This window comes from Plasmodium fragile (assembly GCF_000956335.1).
Source record: "Plasmodium fragile strain nilgiri unplaced genomic scaffold supercont1.4, whole genome shotgun sequence".
Taxonomy (NCBI): domain Eukaryota; phylum Apicomplexa; class Aconoidasida; order Haemosporida; family Plasmodiidae; genus Plasmodium; species Plasmodium fragile.
The window spans coordinates 395,071-414,414 of NW_012192584.1; the positions used below are offsets into that span (position 1 = coordinate 395,071).

General features: G+C 40.7%; 2 protein-coding genes across 2 annotated transcripts; both read right to left on the reverse strand.

The window, feature by feature from the left end:
- Positions 1–1,086: 1,086 nt before the first annotated feature.
- Positions 1,087–14,404, reverse strand: AK88_00538 (uncharacterized protein; the record flags this gene model as incomplete). Its single annotated transcript, XM_012478186.1, has 2 exons — positions 1,087–1,180; positions 1,320–14,404. 2 exons carry the CDS (start codon positions 14,402–14,404, stop codon positions 1,087–1,089), a joined length of 13,179 nt encoding a protein of 4,392 aa, XP_012333609.1.
- Positions 14,405–17,910: 3,506 nt separating this feature from the next.
- On the reverse strand, positions 17,911–18,867 carry AK88_00539 (uncharacterized protein; the record flags this gene model as incomplete). The annotated part of the gene is made up of 1 exon (XM_012478187.1): positions 17,911–18,867. The coding sequence occupies one exon, from the start codon at positions 18,865–18,867 to the stop codon at positions 17,911–17,913; it is 957 nt and encodes a 318-aa protein (XP_012333610.1).
- Positions 18,868–19,344: the final 477 nt, after the last annotated feature.

Genomic DNA, 19,344 nt, shown 5'->3' on the forward strand with positions numbered 1-19,344 from the left:
CGAGCCATCATAAAGGCAAACAATCACAGTTTGAGCGTATGGAATACGCATTTTCGAAAATGTATGTTACCGCATTGTGCACAATGGAGCGTTGGCGAAGAATAATTTTGTCACTCTCCTGTGTTGATGTTCACTTGGGGAAATGATATTGTCTATACACCTTTGTCAGCCCTTCACATTACGTAGCTGTGCATTGGTATACACGCAACACTCGTTGAGACATGCGTACGTTCGTGCGTGAGGCATACATCCATACCACTTGTATGTATGAACAGATTGGGGACTGGTTTCCATGAGCGGGTCATTAATGAGTTTTCACAATAAGGCCTTGCTTAACAACACCGCAGAGATAATTGTTAAATGGCTTTTAAAAAGTAAAATCAAAATTTCTCTTAAACATGTAAAGTTTAGCTTAGGAAAGGAAAAAAAAAAAAAAAGAAAAGAAAGAACAATTGTAAGTTGTAAAAAGTGTTGTAATAATTATATAAATACCAAGTTGATCTTTCAAGTGACGAAAAAAAAAAAAAGAAAAAAAAGGAAAAAACATGTTAATAAGTGGTAGCATACAAAACAGGCAATAAGGCATACACAATAATATTACGCATGCACACATGTAGAGACGTCCGCACACGTATCAAGCGCAACAGCTGACGCTGTGTGACGCTTCAAAGGAAAGAACGCCATTCAAACAAAAAATGCATCCACGAAAATGTGCACACAGGGTTAAAATTAATGTTTAATTATGAGCTTGGGGGGTTTGCTTTCCGAGGAAGGCGTCGTGGGCGCTGCGTTATACCTCCTGCGCAGCTTTCCCTTTCACGTCTATTTCCCTCTTCCACGCTGCCTCCCTTAACTTTTTTCAAAACATTAACAATTGATTAATACAAACCGAAAAAACAAAATGCGCATTAAAAAGTTAATTAAATTATGGGGCCAAGAAAAGCCTCCTCACACATGTACACATGCGAGCATGGACGCATGAACATGAACGTGCATATCGCATATCTGCACATGCGACACATGTACACAACAAAAACACTAAAAAGGTTACTTAAAAAGGTTCTAAAAAAAAAATAACAGGGTTGGTTAAGTGCGCCCCAGGCATGCTTGCGCAACTGACTGGAACAACTTCTTTATCTCTGTTGCGGCGTGGACAAATGGGCATTCCCAAAAGTGGAATCTGCAGTAGAAGGGGGGAGGAGAGAGATGTATAAAGTGTTACACCGATGGTAAGCAGGACACATGCACGTAGTGCTCAAGGCACACACAGTATACGTAAGGTGCACACACATCACTGGTTCAGTGTCTCACTGCCTTACTTGGCATTTTTTATTAACTCGATAAAGGTTATCAGCAATCCCCAAGGGTGAGGCCTATGCGCAAGGATGCGCTCCAGCAGTACTCGAATTATCTGCTCTTGAATGACAACATCATTTGATTGCGAAAACAGAAATAAAATGACGCAAGAAAAATAGTGGGTGTGCGAATTAGGGTACCTAATATGATTCACGATATTTGATAGGAGCAAGTACCTCCCTTCCATGTCCAACTCTTTGCATAAGAACAGGAACAGTGTGTAGGCCAAATTGTTCTTTACAACAATAACGTTCCTTTGCTTCTTTCTTCTTTGGCAAATTGCATCTCTGCGTTTGTCACTGTCATTATCGGCACGGTCATCCTGGTTCTCCATCAGCAGAGCTTCACCATTTTCGTCATCGTAGTTATCAGAAAATTCTTGTCCTTCATTTTCCCCCTCGTTGTTGTCCCTCATAAGTTCTACATATTTTTTGGACAAGTTGGGTTCCGACTGGTCTTTATGTATTTTTTGTTCTTTATTCCGTTTCGTAGTGGAAACAATATTTTTTTTTTGTTTTTTTTTTTTCTCCACCGGTTCTCGCAGAATAATTTCTTGCAATAATTCGTTTTTATCATCAGGCACATTGCCATTGCTATCTTCACATTTCAGTAACAGTACAGGGTCGCAGTTACTGTTAAATTTGAACATATTATTAACCTTGGCTTTACAAATACTTGTTCCTACGTACATAATGAGCGAGTTTAAAACATCCACGTCATACTTAAGAGAGTACTGGTATGTCTTCCTTTTCGCAAACAATAATTTGTCCTTAATATGCAACAGTAGGGTAAAATCCCGATTGGTAAAATACTCATCAATTACATTTTTTAATTTCTTTCTGCAGAGAGGGAATATGATATTTGTCAAAATTTTTGGCACTAATTTAATTTCTTGTAACAAATCAATTTTTACATCTGACATGAACGGGTCAGGCAATTTTATGTTTCTTGGAAAGGCGGAGAGAACAAGATTTCGTAACTGGATACAATTCAGTGGAAATAAAGTGCCGAATGTTACATAATAGCAGGATAAAAAATCTGGGAAATCATGTAGCAGCACCAATAGTATTCTTACTGTTCCTATGTACAACGCTTCTATCGCTTTTGATATCTTTGCCTCTTTTAAAAAAGAATTCATAAATGTGAATAAGGCAACTAGCAACCCTTTGTATGCTTCCCAGCCACAAATTTTGGCCAACATTTTGGGCATAAAATATTTAGAAGATATGAGCTCTAACCATGAGAAACAAAATGATGGGACCTTTAATGGGGACAACAAGGAAAAGCAGTTGGCAAAGCAATCCATATAAATATATATGTCATTTGCATACACGCAACTTTCGTTAATATCGACCAGCAAACAATGTAGTAGCCTAAAGTAAGGTCTCTGATTAAATGTCTTCTTTTCAGTTTCGCACTTTTTGTGTATGACTCTGCATATGACATGGAGGGCCCTCTGTAGGATTACTGGGGACAGCTGTTCTTGTTCTACTAGCTTGCTCATCGTTACGACCATTTTGCACCAGGCATCCACGTAGCTGTAATTTAGTAAATCACTTGTTTTGTGCGTTTCTCTTAACTCTGCATCGCTTGTTTTATCCTTCACAAAATTTTCATTGGTCATTTTCTTTTCCCCCTCCTTCGGTGCTATCTGGTTGGAATGGTCATTATTTCCGGTAACCTCTCCCATTTGTAGAGTCTCCTCGGGCGATTCGTTCGCACGTAACAGTTGCTCGTTTGTTTCCTTCACTTCTGCTGCATCCGTTTTGCATGATACACCTCCCTCTAAGGGTTGGTCCCCCCTGTTACTTGCATTGTCCTCATTTACGGTGTCATCCAGTTTGATATCATGTGCCGACTTCTTCAAATTCTGCACAGCTATGCTAACCGAAATGCTAATCGAATGAGACAGAAACTGATCCGTAATGTGGTCCATACACAGAAAGCCAATGTTCCACAGTTTCACCAAATATTTTGCACACTTTAAAATGTGTTGCTGCTTGATGATCTCCAGCATGGGGTTCCAAATGCTCATCTTCAAAATGTTTAAATAATTTTTATACAACAAGTACCACTCCGCAAAAAGGTACGCAATAAATAACCCCCTTTCTTCTTTCACTACAGGCGGGGCAGGCAAAAACTTGCACTTTATCGGTTCGTGTAACAAGTCGCGTACGTAGTAATGGTGCATGTACTTTTCTGGGGGCTTATTATTCACGTTGTTTTCTTTAACCCCGGGGACGTAGTTGTTTATTAGGCTGTTGTTCTGGCTCTCGGGGACCTTCAAATTTGTATCCTTTTGTAATTCTAACTGCATGTCATGGTAGGATGCTGACAAAGCGCTTCGGGCGGATGCACTCGACATGGACGAGACGACAGAGGAGCTAGACGAAAATGGGTCATTCATGTAGTCTTTTTTTTCCTCTTCCTCCTCGCCCTGCCTGGTTGGTAAAAACGAATTGGAGGAGGACGAAGAATAATCTGACATGTCTGAGTTGTCCGATTCAAAAGAGTACAATGAGGAGGAGCTACAATCTTTCTTCTCTTGGGGTGCATTTGGGCCCTGTTCCGTACTATCCTCGACATTTCTAACATTTCCATCTTGCGTTTTAACAGTGCTACTATTTACACCTACAGCAGAGTCATTTTTTAAATGATGCTTGATGTGTTGTTCCTTGTTATCGCTGTGCGTGTTTTCCCAATTCAGATCCCCACTTTCCCGCTTTTCACAGCTACCTTCTCCATTCAAATCGTTGCTCACAATTTCCTTCCTGATAATTTTCTCGGTGTTGATGTTTTTATTTTCTATGCTCAGTCTTTCCAACAAATACATGGTGCGTTCATTTACGTTATTATGATCATATTGAATTTTTACGTTTGCTATAAAAAAGGAGTTTCCAGCGTTGGGTGGATTATTTGTGCTCTCGGCGGATGTGACGGATGATTTATTCGCGCACTCGTTGTTGCTACTTTGGTGGGTCAACGAAATGGGCATCGTCTGGTTGTTCTTTTCTTTGAGCACTTGCTCCTTCTGTTCATCACACTTGTTCGACACGCCTGGGTCTTTTTTGCTACTTCTCTGCTTTTGGGTGTATTCCCCATTCATTTCGCCATCCGACCGATGCATCTCCTTCCGTGCCTCTTCTCTGCCTCCCTTCGTCGGGAATATGTACTCCGTCAGATTGATACGCATTTTTATGGATTCTTCCTCTTTTTGTGCTTCCCTGGCCTGCTTCTTCAAACGCTTAAGCCCCTCAACCATTTGTTGCAATTCCTTTTGCGTGCTTTCCAGGAGGGCCTCTTCCGTATCAGGCAAGTTAACATATTGCTTATCACTGCACAACATTTTATTTATCACGATTAACTTTTTAATGGTCTTTTTAACATGATCCACAGCCAAATACTTTTTCTCAATAACTACATAGTTTATGAGCTCCGCGCAAAATGAAACAAAATAAAGGTTGCTACTATACCTCAAAATTTTACACATCATTTGGTTTAACTTTTTGTGATGAATGATGTTGTAACGGATGAATGGGACCATGTGGCTTACGTTGTAGCCCTGGGTGTCTTCTATGTAGGAGCTAACTAGTTTCTTCAGTTCTTTGTTGTTTCTGCACATTTTCTCTAATATGCACAGGAGTACCTCCAGGTGCAGGAACAGTTCGTTTGTGTTCCCCGGCTTGGTGTGCACAGAATTGTCCTCACGCGCGCTTCCATTCGTTGTGCTTTGGCAGGGCGTATCATCCTTACCGCGGAGGCTGCTGCTAATAGTGTCATCGCAGTTTCCGCCACTTATGCCACTTACACCGTTAGCACTGTCCTTCTCGCCTTCTTGCCCACTGTGGATTAGTGAAGTTACGGTTTCCTCCCTTGCACTCTGTTCGCCCTGGTTTAAAAGGACAAGCATTTTTTTTATGGCCTCCTGAATTATCTTAAACAGTTTAGTGCCTATAATTTTGTAAGTCTCATTCCTATCTGATGCAGATTCGCATATCAAAATAAGTAATTTGCAAAGAACAAAAATTTCGTGATCAGTCGAAAGGTATGTTAGTACCAAGAGGGAATGGGTAGCTGCGCATGTTAATTTTTCAAACTTATAGTACGGTGTCTTCACATTACAGTAGTTTTTAAAGTTGTGCACTGATGGCATGGAGGGAGGGAAGACCTTTATATATTTGACAAAGTCCTTAATGCTTACCATGACAACTTCGAAGAGTGGGATTATTTCTTTTACACTCATTTTCTTGGTGCTTTCATTTAAAAATATGTTCGATATGAAGAAGAGGAACTTTTGCTTGCATGAGATATTCACGTTTTTTATTTTCTTCAAGTACAGGATGGCCCCATCTCTGCGCTGTCCGTTGTGGTCGGCGTTACCACTACGCAAGTTGCCGTTAACATTGTTGCCCGTAACATGGTTTGAGCTGATTCCGTTATCATCATCAGCAGCAGCAGCAGGGGTCCCCTTCTGCTCTGCTTCCACCCTCTGCATCATCATCGCGGCGTCCACACCCATGCACATGGAAGGGTCCATTTTGGAGTAACTGTCATTGTTGCCTTGTTCAGGAGCAAAAAAAACTGAGTTCTTCCCGTAATACGTGAAATTTCCATTTTTCAAATTTCCCACAAGGTCCGTCTTGATGGTACCGTTCTTGAGGTTTTCCATGTAGTGATCATGCTTCGCAAAGTTGTTAAAAAAGGCTTCTTCTTCATGGGGAATTCTCATTGCATTCGTGTTTCCGTTCAGGTTGCTAACCATGTCGGGCATGCTACAGGCGTAATCGCCGTTTGCGAATTTGGACGTAACAAACGCGGGCGCAGAAGTGGCAACGTTAGGAGACGAAGCAGGATGGATAGGCGAAGAAGCTGCAAAGGGAGCGAATGGAATTGCATATGCTGGCGCAGATGCAACACCGGGTGATGATAGTACACAGCTGCCACTTCTGTCCTCGTAGTTGTTATGATGTCCCGACTGTGCGCTGATATCCATTTCGCCGAAGTTCTTCCCAACGTAATTATTCCCCAGTGTGATACCCGAGATGTTATAATTTTCAACGTTCACATACCTATTATTTGTATTAAAATTATAATCATTATTATTGCAGTTATAATTATTTGGAGATTTAAATACATACATAGCGTTAGGGGTGTTGTGTGAATTATGGAGATTCACAAAGTTGGCCCCGAGGGTGCTGTTAGCACTGTTAATATTATTAATGTCGCCCGCACTGTTAACACCGTTAATATTGTTAACCTGGTCAACAGCGTTAATACTGTTAGTATTGTCAATATTGTTAAGGCTGTTTGCGCAGTTGGCGTTGCTGGCCTTATCAACAGTACTCACAGTATTAGCGTTGTTAGCCCAATTAACCATATTAGCACTATTAACACCACTGACACCCTTAGGATTGCTAACAGAAGGAACATTCATAATATAATTCATATTATCAATGTCGTTCAGCTCATTCAAGTTATTCACACAATTTATATTATTATTACTATTCATATTATTACCTAGGTGAAAATTCGCACTATCTTTGGAGCCGTTACTTTTTCCATGCGCGTACTTTGCTCCGTTTCCTGTGTAACCTGTGCTCGCCGAAGTTCCACTTTTCTGAGGCGACACTCCAATGATGCTGTTTCCTGCACTGCATCCGCTGTTCTCGTTATTCTCCTCGTTGTCTCCACTTCTTTCTTTATAGTACTTGTCTTCCAAATACCTACTCCCCTTGTCGCCGTCTTCCTTCAGCTCCTCCTTGCGGTTGGTCTTGAGTGGGCCGTTCTTACAATACTCTCCATCCTGCTCCTTTGGATATCTGGCCATTTCTTCGTTCCTTCCATCCAGCGAATTCGAAATGTACTTTTTGTTGTTGTAGAACGGTGTGTCCCCGGGTGCTTCATTTGGCACGTTTTCGCTGTTCTCCCTATTTTGACAGCTTTGGTAGTTCGGGCCGACTACTCCATTGGATCCGTCTTGGATGTTCCCATCGTTGGTAAAATTCGCCCTACCTTGGTAATTGCCGCCATTTGGGTAGTTTCCACCATTTTGGTACCTGCCACCTGGCACATATCCAGGGGGGGGAGCGTTCTCACCTTCACTGGAGCCTCCCTCATGATCAACTCCCCCAGGCGAAAACAATTTCTGCTGCAAATTGGACAAAATTTTTAAGTTCATAAAATTTTTATACACTTGAATATGCTTTAGGGTTATATTATGCGCCTTCAAAAAGATGGGTAAAGCGTTGTAGTATTTATTGTTGGCATTTTCCTTAATGTTTAATTTGTGTATACGTGCATATTTTCTGGAGGCATAAATGGGTTTCATGATTTCTTCAATTTCGATGGAGGATTTTTCAATGACCACTTGTTCGATTATAGAATAAATTAAATTTATATTTTCATTAATTAATGTTCTGATGACATCGTCCACAATTGTGGCACTGATTTCTGGGGGGCAGTTTTGGTCAAAAATGTTTCTCAAATTTTGTATTAAAATGTTCCTTAATGGTTTTTTGCAGGATACTAGAACAAGGGAGGACGAGATGCTCGTGGCCATTAGTAGGGATGCCTTATGCATAATCGTTTCTTTAGATTCGTTCACAAAATCTTTCTTAACTAATTCTCTCGTAGTTATACACCCAATGAGGACAAATCGATCAACAACGGAGGTAATTATTTCCTTGATGGCTGAGTCGAAGGCTAAATAAATTAGCATTCTACACTTTTGGCTTAATTTAATCGCTGCAACAATGTTCGCTGATATAACTACGTTCTTCTTCAAAATGTTTAATATTTCTTCGTTTAGCATTTCGTTAAATTTGTTGTTATTCACGTTTTCTTGGTACATTGGTGTACTATGCATTTTTTGGTTCATGTCGCTCGTCACCCCATATGCAGATGAGGGCACACCATTTGTGTTTACCCCGTCAGCACCACTGTTGCCCATGCCTAGCATGCTGGCCTTTCCATTACTTCCATTTCTGCCCTTGGACATGCCGACATTAGCATTTCCAACGCCGCTAACCATGTTCATTCCAACCTGCTCGCTCGCCTTGAACTTGTCCAACATCGGTAGAGGAAGTGGGGACGCAGGAATGCCGGCACCACTCTTCACACCTGATGCTGGTTCCCCAAAATTGTTCTTAATGTTAAAGCTACTCGATGGCGACGACACATAGCACTCCCTCTTGGGATTTTCATAAATTTCATTCTTCGATGGCATTTTCGCGTTCTTCAAATCAATGCTTCTGTATGGTCCATCGTGTTTGTTGCTTACGGGGAGTTTATTTTTACCCATCAAATAGTTTGCAACTTTGTACGAGTTGTCCTTAAACTCTGCGTCATTCAGTTTGTCCTTCTTCTTAGTAGAAAGTTTTAAATCTTTCAGTAGTGCATCCTCATTGATGTTGCTTCCGTTCCCTTTTGCTGCTAACCCCTCGTTATTCAACAGCACAGAAAAATCGCCGCTCCTATTTGCAATACTGCTAGTACCCATGGCTCCACCACAAGGGGCACCATTCTCCCCTACATACATAAGATTGTTAAATTTACTAGGGTCACCAGCAGCTCCATTCATATAATTAAAAACTGACATGGATTGATTTTCCTTCGTGTTGCTACTTGGGGATAATTTTTTCATCGCGTTATTATTCTTTACCATCATTTCGTTATTCATATTATTTTTGTTCACCATTATAAATCCATTTTCTACACCTTTCTGGAATCCTTTGGAGGGCAACGGTTGGGTTAAATTGGAGCTCATGAATCTGCTTTTACTTCCACCACTCGCTCCCTTGTTGTTCAGGAGCATCATATCTACTGACGAGTTGAATGCCATGTTGGGGGCGTCGTTTTTATTTCCATTGTTGAGAATGCCCATGCTGTTCATCATTCCCGGGTTCATGCCGTTAGCATTATTGTTGTTATTTATATTGCCGCTGAGGTTGGTGGCGTCAAGCAGGGAACAGACTTCCATAACGTTATTCGGTTCCTTCATATCTTCGCCCTTTCTACTTTTAATTAACAAATTTGAGCTTCCATTTCTATGGTTCATAAACTCGTTCGCGTTGTTGTTGCTACTCATGGTCGCCATAATAGAGGACATGCTATTATAATTATTCATAGCATTGAATCTGGGGTCCTTACCAAGTAGGAATGAATCTGGTCCATCGGCTGCGATTGCCTCCAGTGCCCTACCACCTCTCTCATTATTTCTCACACTTTCATTAACGCTACCACTTGCTCCATTTTGATGCACGAAATTTTCTCCGTAAAAATTACCACACGCATTGTACGACTTGTTAAACATATGCATTTGCACTGGGGTTACGTATCGTCCAGATTGGCTACTACTCTCACCCAGGTAATTCACACTCAAGGTGCTGTTCTCATTGAAGCTATTCCTAATAAACAGATCATTCGTGTTAATGGGCAAATTACGACACTTGATAATGTTGCACTTGTTGTAATAATCAAACACATTAATCTTAAAATAGTTAAACAGCAATTCTATTTCAAAAATTAAAATGGTCTTCAGTGACTGCGCTTCGTGTAGTTCACCAAGTAGATTTAAAATGCCAACGGTCCATGGATTGGGCGGCTTGAAGATCTTAGAATTTTTAATACTCTCTAAAATTTTACACACAGCTGGAAAGGTAACTATCAGGTAGCCATTATCATATGAGTACAAAATCAGCTGCTTAATGTTCATATGCTTTGACATGAGCGGTTTGTTTCTTCCTAAGGTTATTATGCCTATCCAGGCCCCTAAATTTTTTAATAGCAATCTGTACGTTGAGGAATCCTTTGTTATTTCTATAAAATTTAATAAGGTGTTAAAAATCTCACAGGACAGATGCGTAACGTGGTCAAATATTTTGTCCATTTTGATGGCACTGAGTAGGTGTAAATATATGAGCATATCTTCTGATGTTTTTTTTTTTATAATATATTTTAACAAGTTAAAGAAAAAAACGTCCCTTCTTATAACTACGTCTTCTTCAATTATTTTTTCTTCGTAACGATCATTAATTCCGGTGATATACTTGCTATCATCGTTTTCGTCTTCATCAGTGCTATCCATATAAAACTCCACATCCGTGCTTTCACTCCCGCACGCGTTTTCCTCCATTGGGTCATCATTACTCGATTTGGCAAATGGGTTCAGATTTACGTCCTCTTCTTTATACTCACCACTAGACGATTCATTTTTCCTCTGATTAGTTGTACTTCCTCCACTGTTGTGGTCCTCTTGCCCAAGTTCGCTTATGGCACTTTCGTCGCTTTTATTTCCGCTACTTTTAGCATTCTCCGCGTTGGCGCTGATTCTATGGGCGGTTTCCTTTGAGTCTTTTGTTTTCTTCTTAGGAGTGTTGGCAGTTTCTTCTGCTGAGTCTTCTTTACCCTTTTTGCAATTCTTCCCTTGCTTGTCCGCCAAGCCACTTTTATCCTCCTGCGTGGGAGGCTGGTCAGTGCCCTTATTTTGACACTTAAGTTCGCCTTGCGCGCTAGGGCTGCCTTCTACCGTTTTATCCTCTCCTTCTTTTTTATTCTTTGGGTCGCTTTTATCATTAGCGCTGTTTGCACTGTTTGCATTATTCGCGTCGTTGGAGTGGGATTCGTTCAGGCTGGAGCTTTTCTCAGACTTGTCGCTATTCTTCTTATTCTTTTTTTTCTTCTTTGGCTCCGCCTCTTTCTTCGGTTCGCTGGCCTCGTTCACGCCGTTGACCTCGCTCGCTTCGCCAACCTCACCGCCGCTGCTGCCACTGTTGCTCTTCTTCTTATCCATACTACCATTGCCTGACGCACCCTTTTCCCGGGCCTCGTGTTCCTCAACGTGCCCATCTTCCAACTTGGCCACTTTATCTGATACCTCATCGGCATGCCCCTGAGCGTTTTCACCATCACTGTTTGCGTTTTCATAGGGGGCGACGTTATCCCTTTCCGTATCTGGTACCATCCCCTCCTTCTTCATGGACCCTTTCTTGAGTTCTATCAACCACTTCAGTTGTCTTCCCTTAATTTTAATACTGTCCGGATTAATATCTCTCAGAATTTTAGCTAGCTTGTACATGAATTTTTTGGTAATAATTTGTTCAATCAGATATTTTTTATTTTGATAAATTTCATTAAAAGCAATATTTAGCAAGTTTAATGTGTTGGCTTCATTATAATTTAGACTATCTTCTAGATTTTCATTCATTTGTTTTTCACTTGGTATGTTTTCCTTCATCGTTACGACCATATTGTTACTCTCGGTATCCATTTTTAAATCCTCCTTGTTGAAATGTAGCCACTCGTTTTTAACCATGTGGTGGTTAAAATTATCATTTTCGTGTTTGTTCAATTCGTTCACATTCATTTTGAGGTAGCCATTTTGTACCATCTTATCTTCTTCATACTTTTCTTGCATATTTCTATTTAGAAAGTAGCCATTATTTTTTTTCTCTTCATGAAATTTGTTCCCACTTGGGCTCATGTTCAAATTACCAGTCATATGCATATAATTTTTTTCCTTATGTTCATTGTAGAATATGTCGCTGTTATTTTGCATCATGACATTGTTTCCGTAATTCATGTAATGCTCTTTCATATTTCCTACGTCCATATGAGTGTTTCCTGGTCGCATAGCCTGCATGGTGTAGTTCCCTTCATACACGCTGTTATTACTCGGGTTGAACATGGTGTTACTGCCTGGGTTGTTGTTTATGCCATTTGTACTGCCCAGGCCATTTTCCACGTGTAGGTATTTGGGATTGTTCGCATCCATATTTCCTCCATTGGCCAAATTGAAATTGTTGTTACACATTTGAAGAAATTCGTTGTTGTTCATGTTGAAGAAGGCCCCCGCATTGTTGTGCATGTCGGCGAAGTTGTTCATGTTATTTAGGGAATTTATGTCGTTTGGGTTGCCCATTCTGTTTAGACCACCACCCATCCCATTTAAGTTGTACATAGCGTTTAGGCCAGTTGGTCCGCCTGGTCCGCCTGGTCCGCCCGGTCCCCCTGGCATATTTAGCCCATTCAATCCGCCGGATACGCCCATTCCATTGACTTGGTTAAACATTCTCATCTCCATGTTGCTCGTGTTACAACTGTTCATGTTGTCATCGATGCTCAAAAAGCTATCATTATTCTCAAAAGCATTAACAGAACTGGTGAACATTTTGTTATTCACATTATTGGGTAACTCATTCATTGTGCCCACAGAAGAAGCGGTGTTGCACTTTGTTCTGTTTTTCGATTTTCCGGAAATTATGTTCGCATACGAGAGGGCATTATTTTGATGGTTGTCCACATTTCCACAGGGATAAGAAGTGTTACTATTCGTATTACTAGGCACATGCTTACTTGCACTGTTTGTGCTGTTCCCAGAGTTGTTCGCACTGTTGTTGTTCTTTCCATTATTTCCTTTACTCATCATGGGATCCTTCACATTCTTTTTTTTCTTTTCCCCTCTACCCACATTGTTATCCTTCGCGCTGCAGTCATTTCTTCTATCCGCGCTATTATTTTTTGCATTTCCTCCTCTGTTATTTTTGTTGTTATTCTTGTTGTCGTTTTCATCATCCTCCTTATTGCTTTCGTTGTCGTCATCCTTATGACCATCCTTTCGCCCATCTCTTCGACCATCCCTATGACCATCTTTATCATCATCCTTGCCACTATCCCTATTGCTGTTCCCGCTTCGGTTGCCGCTGCTACCGCCATTACCATTATTGTTATTATTCCCGCTGCTGCTATTATTATTACTATTGTTATTATTATTGTTATTATTATTACTATTATTATTACTATTACTATTATTATTATTGGCGTTGGCGTTTCCCTTATAATTGTTAACCTCTTTGCTGTGTCCATCTGCTGCTTTGTTGGTACCACCCTGTTTTTCCTCGCTGATATTATTCGAGTTCCTTATATGCACCATGGTTTGCTCAATTGGGGATAACTCAATGTATGGAAGTTCAATGGCACCGTGGACCCTTTCGACCACATCAATGTGGTCAGCATCTGTAGGGGTGGTCCTCCTACTGCTCATCACTGGATCAATGCTTCTTAGCAAAGCGGGAATTGCACTATGGCGATTAACACTACTCACACTGTCACTACTACCCCGTGACATCCTCGACGGGGGTTCACAACTGCCTGTCCGATCCACGTCCGAACCGCTGTCACTAAAATGGTAATCTACATCCTCTGTCGCATGTGCGTGATTGCTGAACATACCGTCCATGTGATTCTGAGCGCTACCCTCCTTGTAATCATCACATTGATCATTGCTTCCATCACTTATTATCCTCTTATTAGCTTCACTCAATAAGTGCCCCGTTTGTTCTTCCACGAACTGATTTAAATCTGCCTCGTAGACACAACTTACGGAGGTAACAATTGTCGTGGGAATATTTTCCCCATTTTCTAATGTCTTATCTTCCTCCTTCTGTGTACATGGGGCATAATTAACCTTGTCATTCATATTATTTTCTTCCACAGGCATAACCCCATTTGGTGTGCACCACCTGCTACTGTGTGTGAGATCATTATTGTTGACACGACTCGAAGAATCGTTTTTTTCACTGGGAGGTACATTTCTTCTGAATGAAAGAGAGCCACTTTTGCGTCTATTCCGTGCAGCATCCTTTATGCCATTCTTTAACTCATTCTTGATTCTATTCCTGCTGGGTTTATTCTTCGAAGGTCTTTTACTTGTGGAGCTTTTAAAATTCTCCATATGATCAGTTGACCCTCGGTTGGTATAACTGAGGCGGGTTATTGTACTACCAGTGCTGCTGTAGCCTTCGCTGACACTTGCTTCAGTTGGGTGGTACGCACTCACATCGTTACTTGTGCAGCTGTGGTTGCTACTTGTTGTTCCATCACTCTCTTGCTCATAGTCAGCGTTCGTTGCGTTATCGTGGCAACCCAAAATCGCTTTGCTGACAAGCCCAGAACTTCTTTTTCCATAGCCATTGCTTTTCTTGTTAATAAAAAAAATGTGCTGTTTTATACTCATACAATGGGTGCCTCTGTCATGATAATCCATTCTCATGTTTTAATGGTACAAGTGGTTCATATTTAACGTAGCACATCCGAGCAGGGGTGTCACGGGACAACGGGATGGCTGTATATGTGCATGTAGAACTACGTCTACACATGCACACATACATACATGTCACGGGTGCGTGTCCGTCCTGCCCCCGTTTTTCAGAATCCACAATTGCTGCGTTTAGGAACAATGTGACAAATTCAAAAAATGCTACTCGTTGAAAAATGGTTGAGCGTCCAAAGGTTCACGCGGCGAAAAACAAAGGGGTTAAAAATGCCTTGCATTCGCGCAGCTCGAGCCGATTAAAAATATGCTGCGAGTATTGCAGCATAGCTACATACGTGGCATATATGTTCTGAACGTAGATAAAAGGCTAATGTACAATTTGTTGTACTCCAGTTGTTAAAAAATGTGAAGTGCGCGATGTTACGTGGAGGGGGAAGTGCCGCTATGTGCCGCTAAACAACGATGAACAACGGGTCAAGGCGATATATGCTGTTAAATGTGGTGATGGAAGAAACCTCAACAGAGGGGACATGAACGATGGAAGAATATGTAATATATAAAAACAGTGGAATGCAGGAAACGAATGAAAACGTGCAGCGCGCAAATTTTGACACAAACTGAACTGTGAAAGAGGCGCGCACGCGAATATGAAGCACAGGAACTCTGACACGAACACGAAGAAGCACAAAAATGTAACAGGAAAAAAAAAATAAAACGCAGAAAAACGAATAAACATGAAATGAATGGGAAAAACAAAAATAAAGGAAAATGAAGAAATATGGAGAAAAATAGAAAAAAAATGAAGAAACTGAAACATGCAAAATTGTAAACGTAAAAAACATTCAAATAAAAAGGCAAACACGTCATTATAATATTATTCAAATGCAAGCTTCGCACGATTACGTGTATGCAGTGACAGTACGTACAGTATGGTACCCGTACAGCACAGCGTATAGCGCAGCGTACCGTACTATACCGTTCGAGCGACCCAACTGGGTTATTGTATATATGGGCGCATGGGTATATACCTTATAGTCATTTTACGCTTCCGAAAAAAAAAAAAAAAAAAAAAAAACCATAGCGTCGTGCATGCGTGGTTTTGCATACAGCATGTACATACATATTATATGTAATACTACTTGTATGTATTTATTTGTGCGCCACGCATTGTACGTTTTGAACAAAAAAGGCGTGTTTTGCTGCCTGGGCGTGAATGTAGCACGGTCAGCTATGAAACACAAACATGTGGAAATACGGAATAGGAAAAAGGGCAAGCAGGGAAAAAGAGCAAGTAGGAAAAAATGCAATTGTCAAAATATACAAATTGCAGCATGCTTCATGCAGCATGGCTTATGCAAATGTCCCATACATGCCAGCATTCGCACCCTCGCTTACCGTACGCCATGTGCCCTGTGCTTGTGTACCCCTTACATTCACATACCTGGCGCCCTTCTTTATTCGCCCGCCTGCCGCCAAACCCTTTGCACGCCCCCCCTAGCTGCATGTGCGTACGCACATATACAACATAAGGAGCTATTATATAAGGCATACACGTGTAGCATACATACGCACGCTTATACATGAATAGCAACGCAGTGCACGTCGAAGGGTCAGCACGCCAAAGGAGATGAATAAACCCTAGGCAAAAATGTATGCCTCTTAATGGCAAAATGTTACATTTGCATTGGCAAGCGCGCGGAACGTAGTCAATTTAGGGAAAATTTTAAAAAGAAGTCGTAAAGAAAACGACAAAGGAAGTGGTTTCACCCAGCCAGAGAATTTCTTGTGTGCTCCATTTTTCATTTCGATTAAGAAAGCATTTTGCAGTTCCTTCCATATATATGCATTTTAAGTGCCCTTATCGCAAAAGTTGCTACAAAATGTACATTATGTGAAGCAACCCCAAAAGTTACACAAAACGATAGGGGAATGAGGAAAAAAAAAAAAAAAAAGAACAAAGAAAAAAAGAAAGAATGAAAGAACGGGTGAGTAACAATCATAGCAGTAGAAAAAGAAAAGATAACGAATGATTAAAAAAGGTGAAAATAAAAATAAACAGGAAAAGATTAAGGGTAACAAATAGGCCAACTAGGAACCTGTAAAATATGCAACGAAGGGAAGCGCACGGGAAGATGACTGCAAGGGGGCTTTTCCACATACGCTGTAAATTTACATAAGGTTAAAATGTTCACTTGGACTTTTTCATAAGTATGGTTAAATGTGTGAAAAGGAAAAAAAATTTACTCAAGGGAAAAGAACACCAAATGTTTCGTACATTATGTATACATGTATGTATTTATGTTGATAGATGTTACCCGCCCTGTTTACACACCGCTTTCTAAATCTGTTCATTTGAAAAATCCTTGTCGGAGGTTACACAACATAGATCCGCGAACTCACTTGGGGGTCTTGTTTTCCCCCGCGCATGCACTTATAACCTATGGTTCATTTTTTTATGCCCTACTGAAAAGGGTGTCTCTCAATTTTGCAATATTGGCGAAATGGGGACACACACTTCGGGGCACATTCAACGGGGGGCGGAAAACACCAAGAGCAACCGTTGTAGTACTCGGTGTGTACCTAAACGATTATCATTCGCCTGTTATTCTTTTTACTCATTTATGGTAGCACATGTTTATACATACACATGCACGTATATTTACACGCAGATTCGCACATGTATAATTATGAACTTGTGAGGAGCGGTTTGGGCGGATCTGCGGTGCTAAGCTAATGCGTACGCTTGTCGCGCTGGCTAAAATGGAATTCGTCCCGTTTGTAAGCCGCAAGTGCTGGTTAATGTCCCATGGCTTCCACTGCGGTTACTATTCTCTTTTTATTATATTATGTTATATTAAATTACATGTTTCTGTTTTTTTTTTTTTTTTTTTTTGCTGTAGCCATCATGCTCATGGTCCCCGTGCACACATGCACAGGAGACCTGTATATACAGCAAAAATTGTGCAGTCCTTGTGCACGACAACATGTGGGCATACTTCCCGTGCAACGGATTGGCACAACATTCAGACGATATGCAATTCCGACGAATGAAAAACAAATTGTAAAAAAAAGAGAGAAAAAAAAAGGAGAAAATTTTGCAGAGCACGTAAAGGAGGCAGCCATTGCGCCTTTGTAGTGTACAAAACAGCTACATTTGTATACAGAATTTTGTTTGTCACACATGGGACGCTTTTGCCCCCGCGGCGTTATTTCCACCCATTAGGGGTCATCAAAGGTAGGGGGAAATAACACCAGCGTGGGATACAAACGTGTTACAAAGAGATCACACAAAAATGTGGCAAAAGGGGGGAACACGCAACATGCACATTCCATTATCCCCATTTAAGGGGGGGGGGGGGGTACTTATAAATAGGCCATTTAAAGGTACGTATACATATATATGCATATGTATATGTGTGATGCATACAGAGTGTCACATATGCCCAGTGGCAACGAATCACCTGTAACCGTTACGTCAGCTCCTGTTTGTTTTTGCATCCACATTAAGATTCGTCCGTGTGACCAGACAGGAAAACATTCAAAAATTCGTAGCCATATTTTTTTATTTTATTTTCCCCGAATCCGGTTAGATTCAAATTTTTGATGTCGTCAATAGAGTTGGGGCGATGCAACAGGAGTAGTTTTAAATTCTTTGTGCTAATTACTTTTTCCGGATCTGTAATATTATTCCATTTTGACAAATTAGCTCTACACTGTAGTAGATTATGTAGCAAGCTGTCATCAGTTCTATGAGCAGGTGTTCGTGATGAGGTCTCTACCATTGTCTGGTTTGTTCGATTCATGCAATTGCTTTCGTAGGGGGTTGGCGATGTGATGCTTATTGTGTCAGATTCTCCAAAGTTTGAAGTGTTCTTATAAATGGGTGAGTTGGGGTTTAGGCCGATCGGGTAGTAATTATTCTGTGAAATGTTATCTCTCATGGGGTTCTCCTCATATGACTGATCAAGATGATGCTTGTACGTGCTGCTATGTTCGCCGTACCTGTAATTCACACGACTGTCATTATTAGCGTATTTGTCATAGTTGCGATAGTCCTCATGGTATACATTGCTTTCATAATCACCCTGATCACAGAAACTTCTTTCCTTCACCAATACGTTGTTATGTACAGGATCGTTGGGCACTCCACTGAATTGGCAGTACATGTACTCGTCTTCCTTGACCTTCCTATTGGTCATTTGGTTTGCTGCCCTATCCGCATTATAGTCTCGGCGTTTCACCTCGGCACTGTCATGATGCTCCAACGTGTCAATTAATTTTAACAAATCGTTGAGACTTAAGTATGAGTTGGGCGGACAGGAATATCGAACCTTCCTGTCACTTAAATAATTTTGAATATTGACGTTATGTGACGCGCTGTAATATTTGTATGGGATGTTGTTATCCTCTAGCGATTTTATCTGCTTATGCAGGTTATTTATTACTTTCCCCCTCTTCATTTTCAGAAGGGGCGACGTGCGGAGCTAGTCAAGCGTCTCGTACATTAGACGAAGTGTGCTAACCCCTCACATACCTTTACCCCATATATACAGAAAATGGCTACTTAAAAAGGGGACAACGAAACAATGGTTAAATCGCAAACTTGTTTTCACATTGTGCAAAGGGAAGAGGGGCAAAGGATCGGATAGGCGTCTATCCAGTTCCAATTCAAAAGGGGAAAAAAAAAAAAAAAAAAAAAAAAACTCCAAAATGGGCAAGATTACCAAACGGCTCGCAGAGATCACCCAATATGTACAAACAATTTGCAAACCATGCGACGATTTTCACCCTTAGCAACAGCACGAATTGCCCATTTTTTATTAATTACAGTGCACACCTTTTTATTATCCTTCCAAATTTCATCTTCCTTAAGGAGTGGCACAAATGGGTAAAAAAAAAAAAAAAAAAAAAAAAAAAAAAAAAAAAAAAAAAAAAAA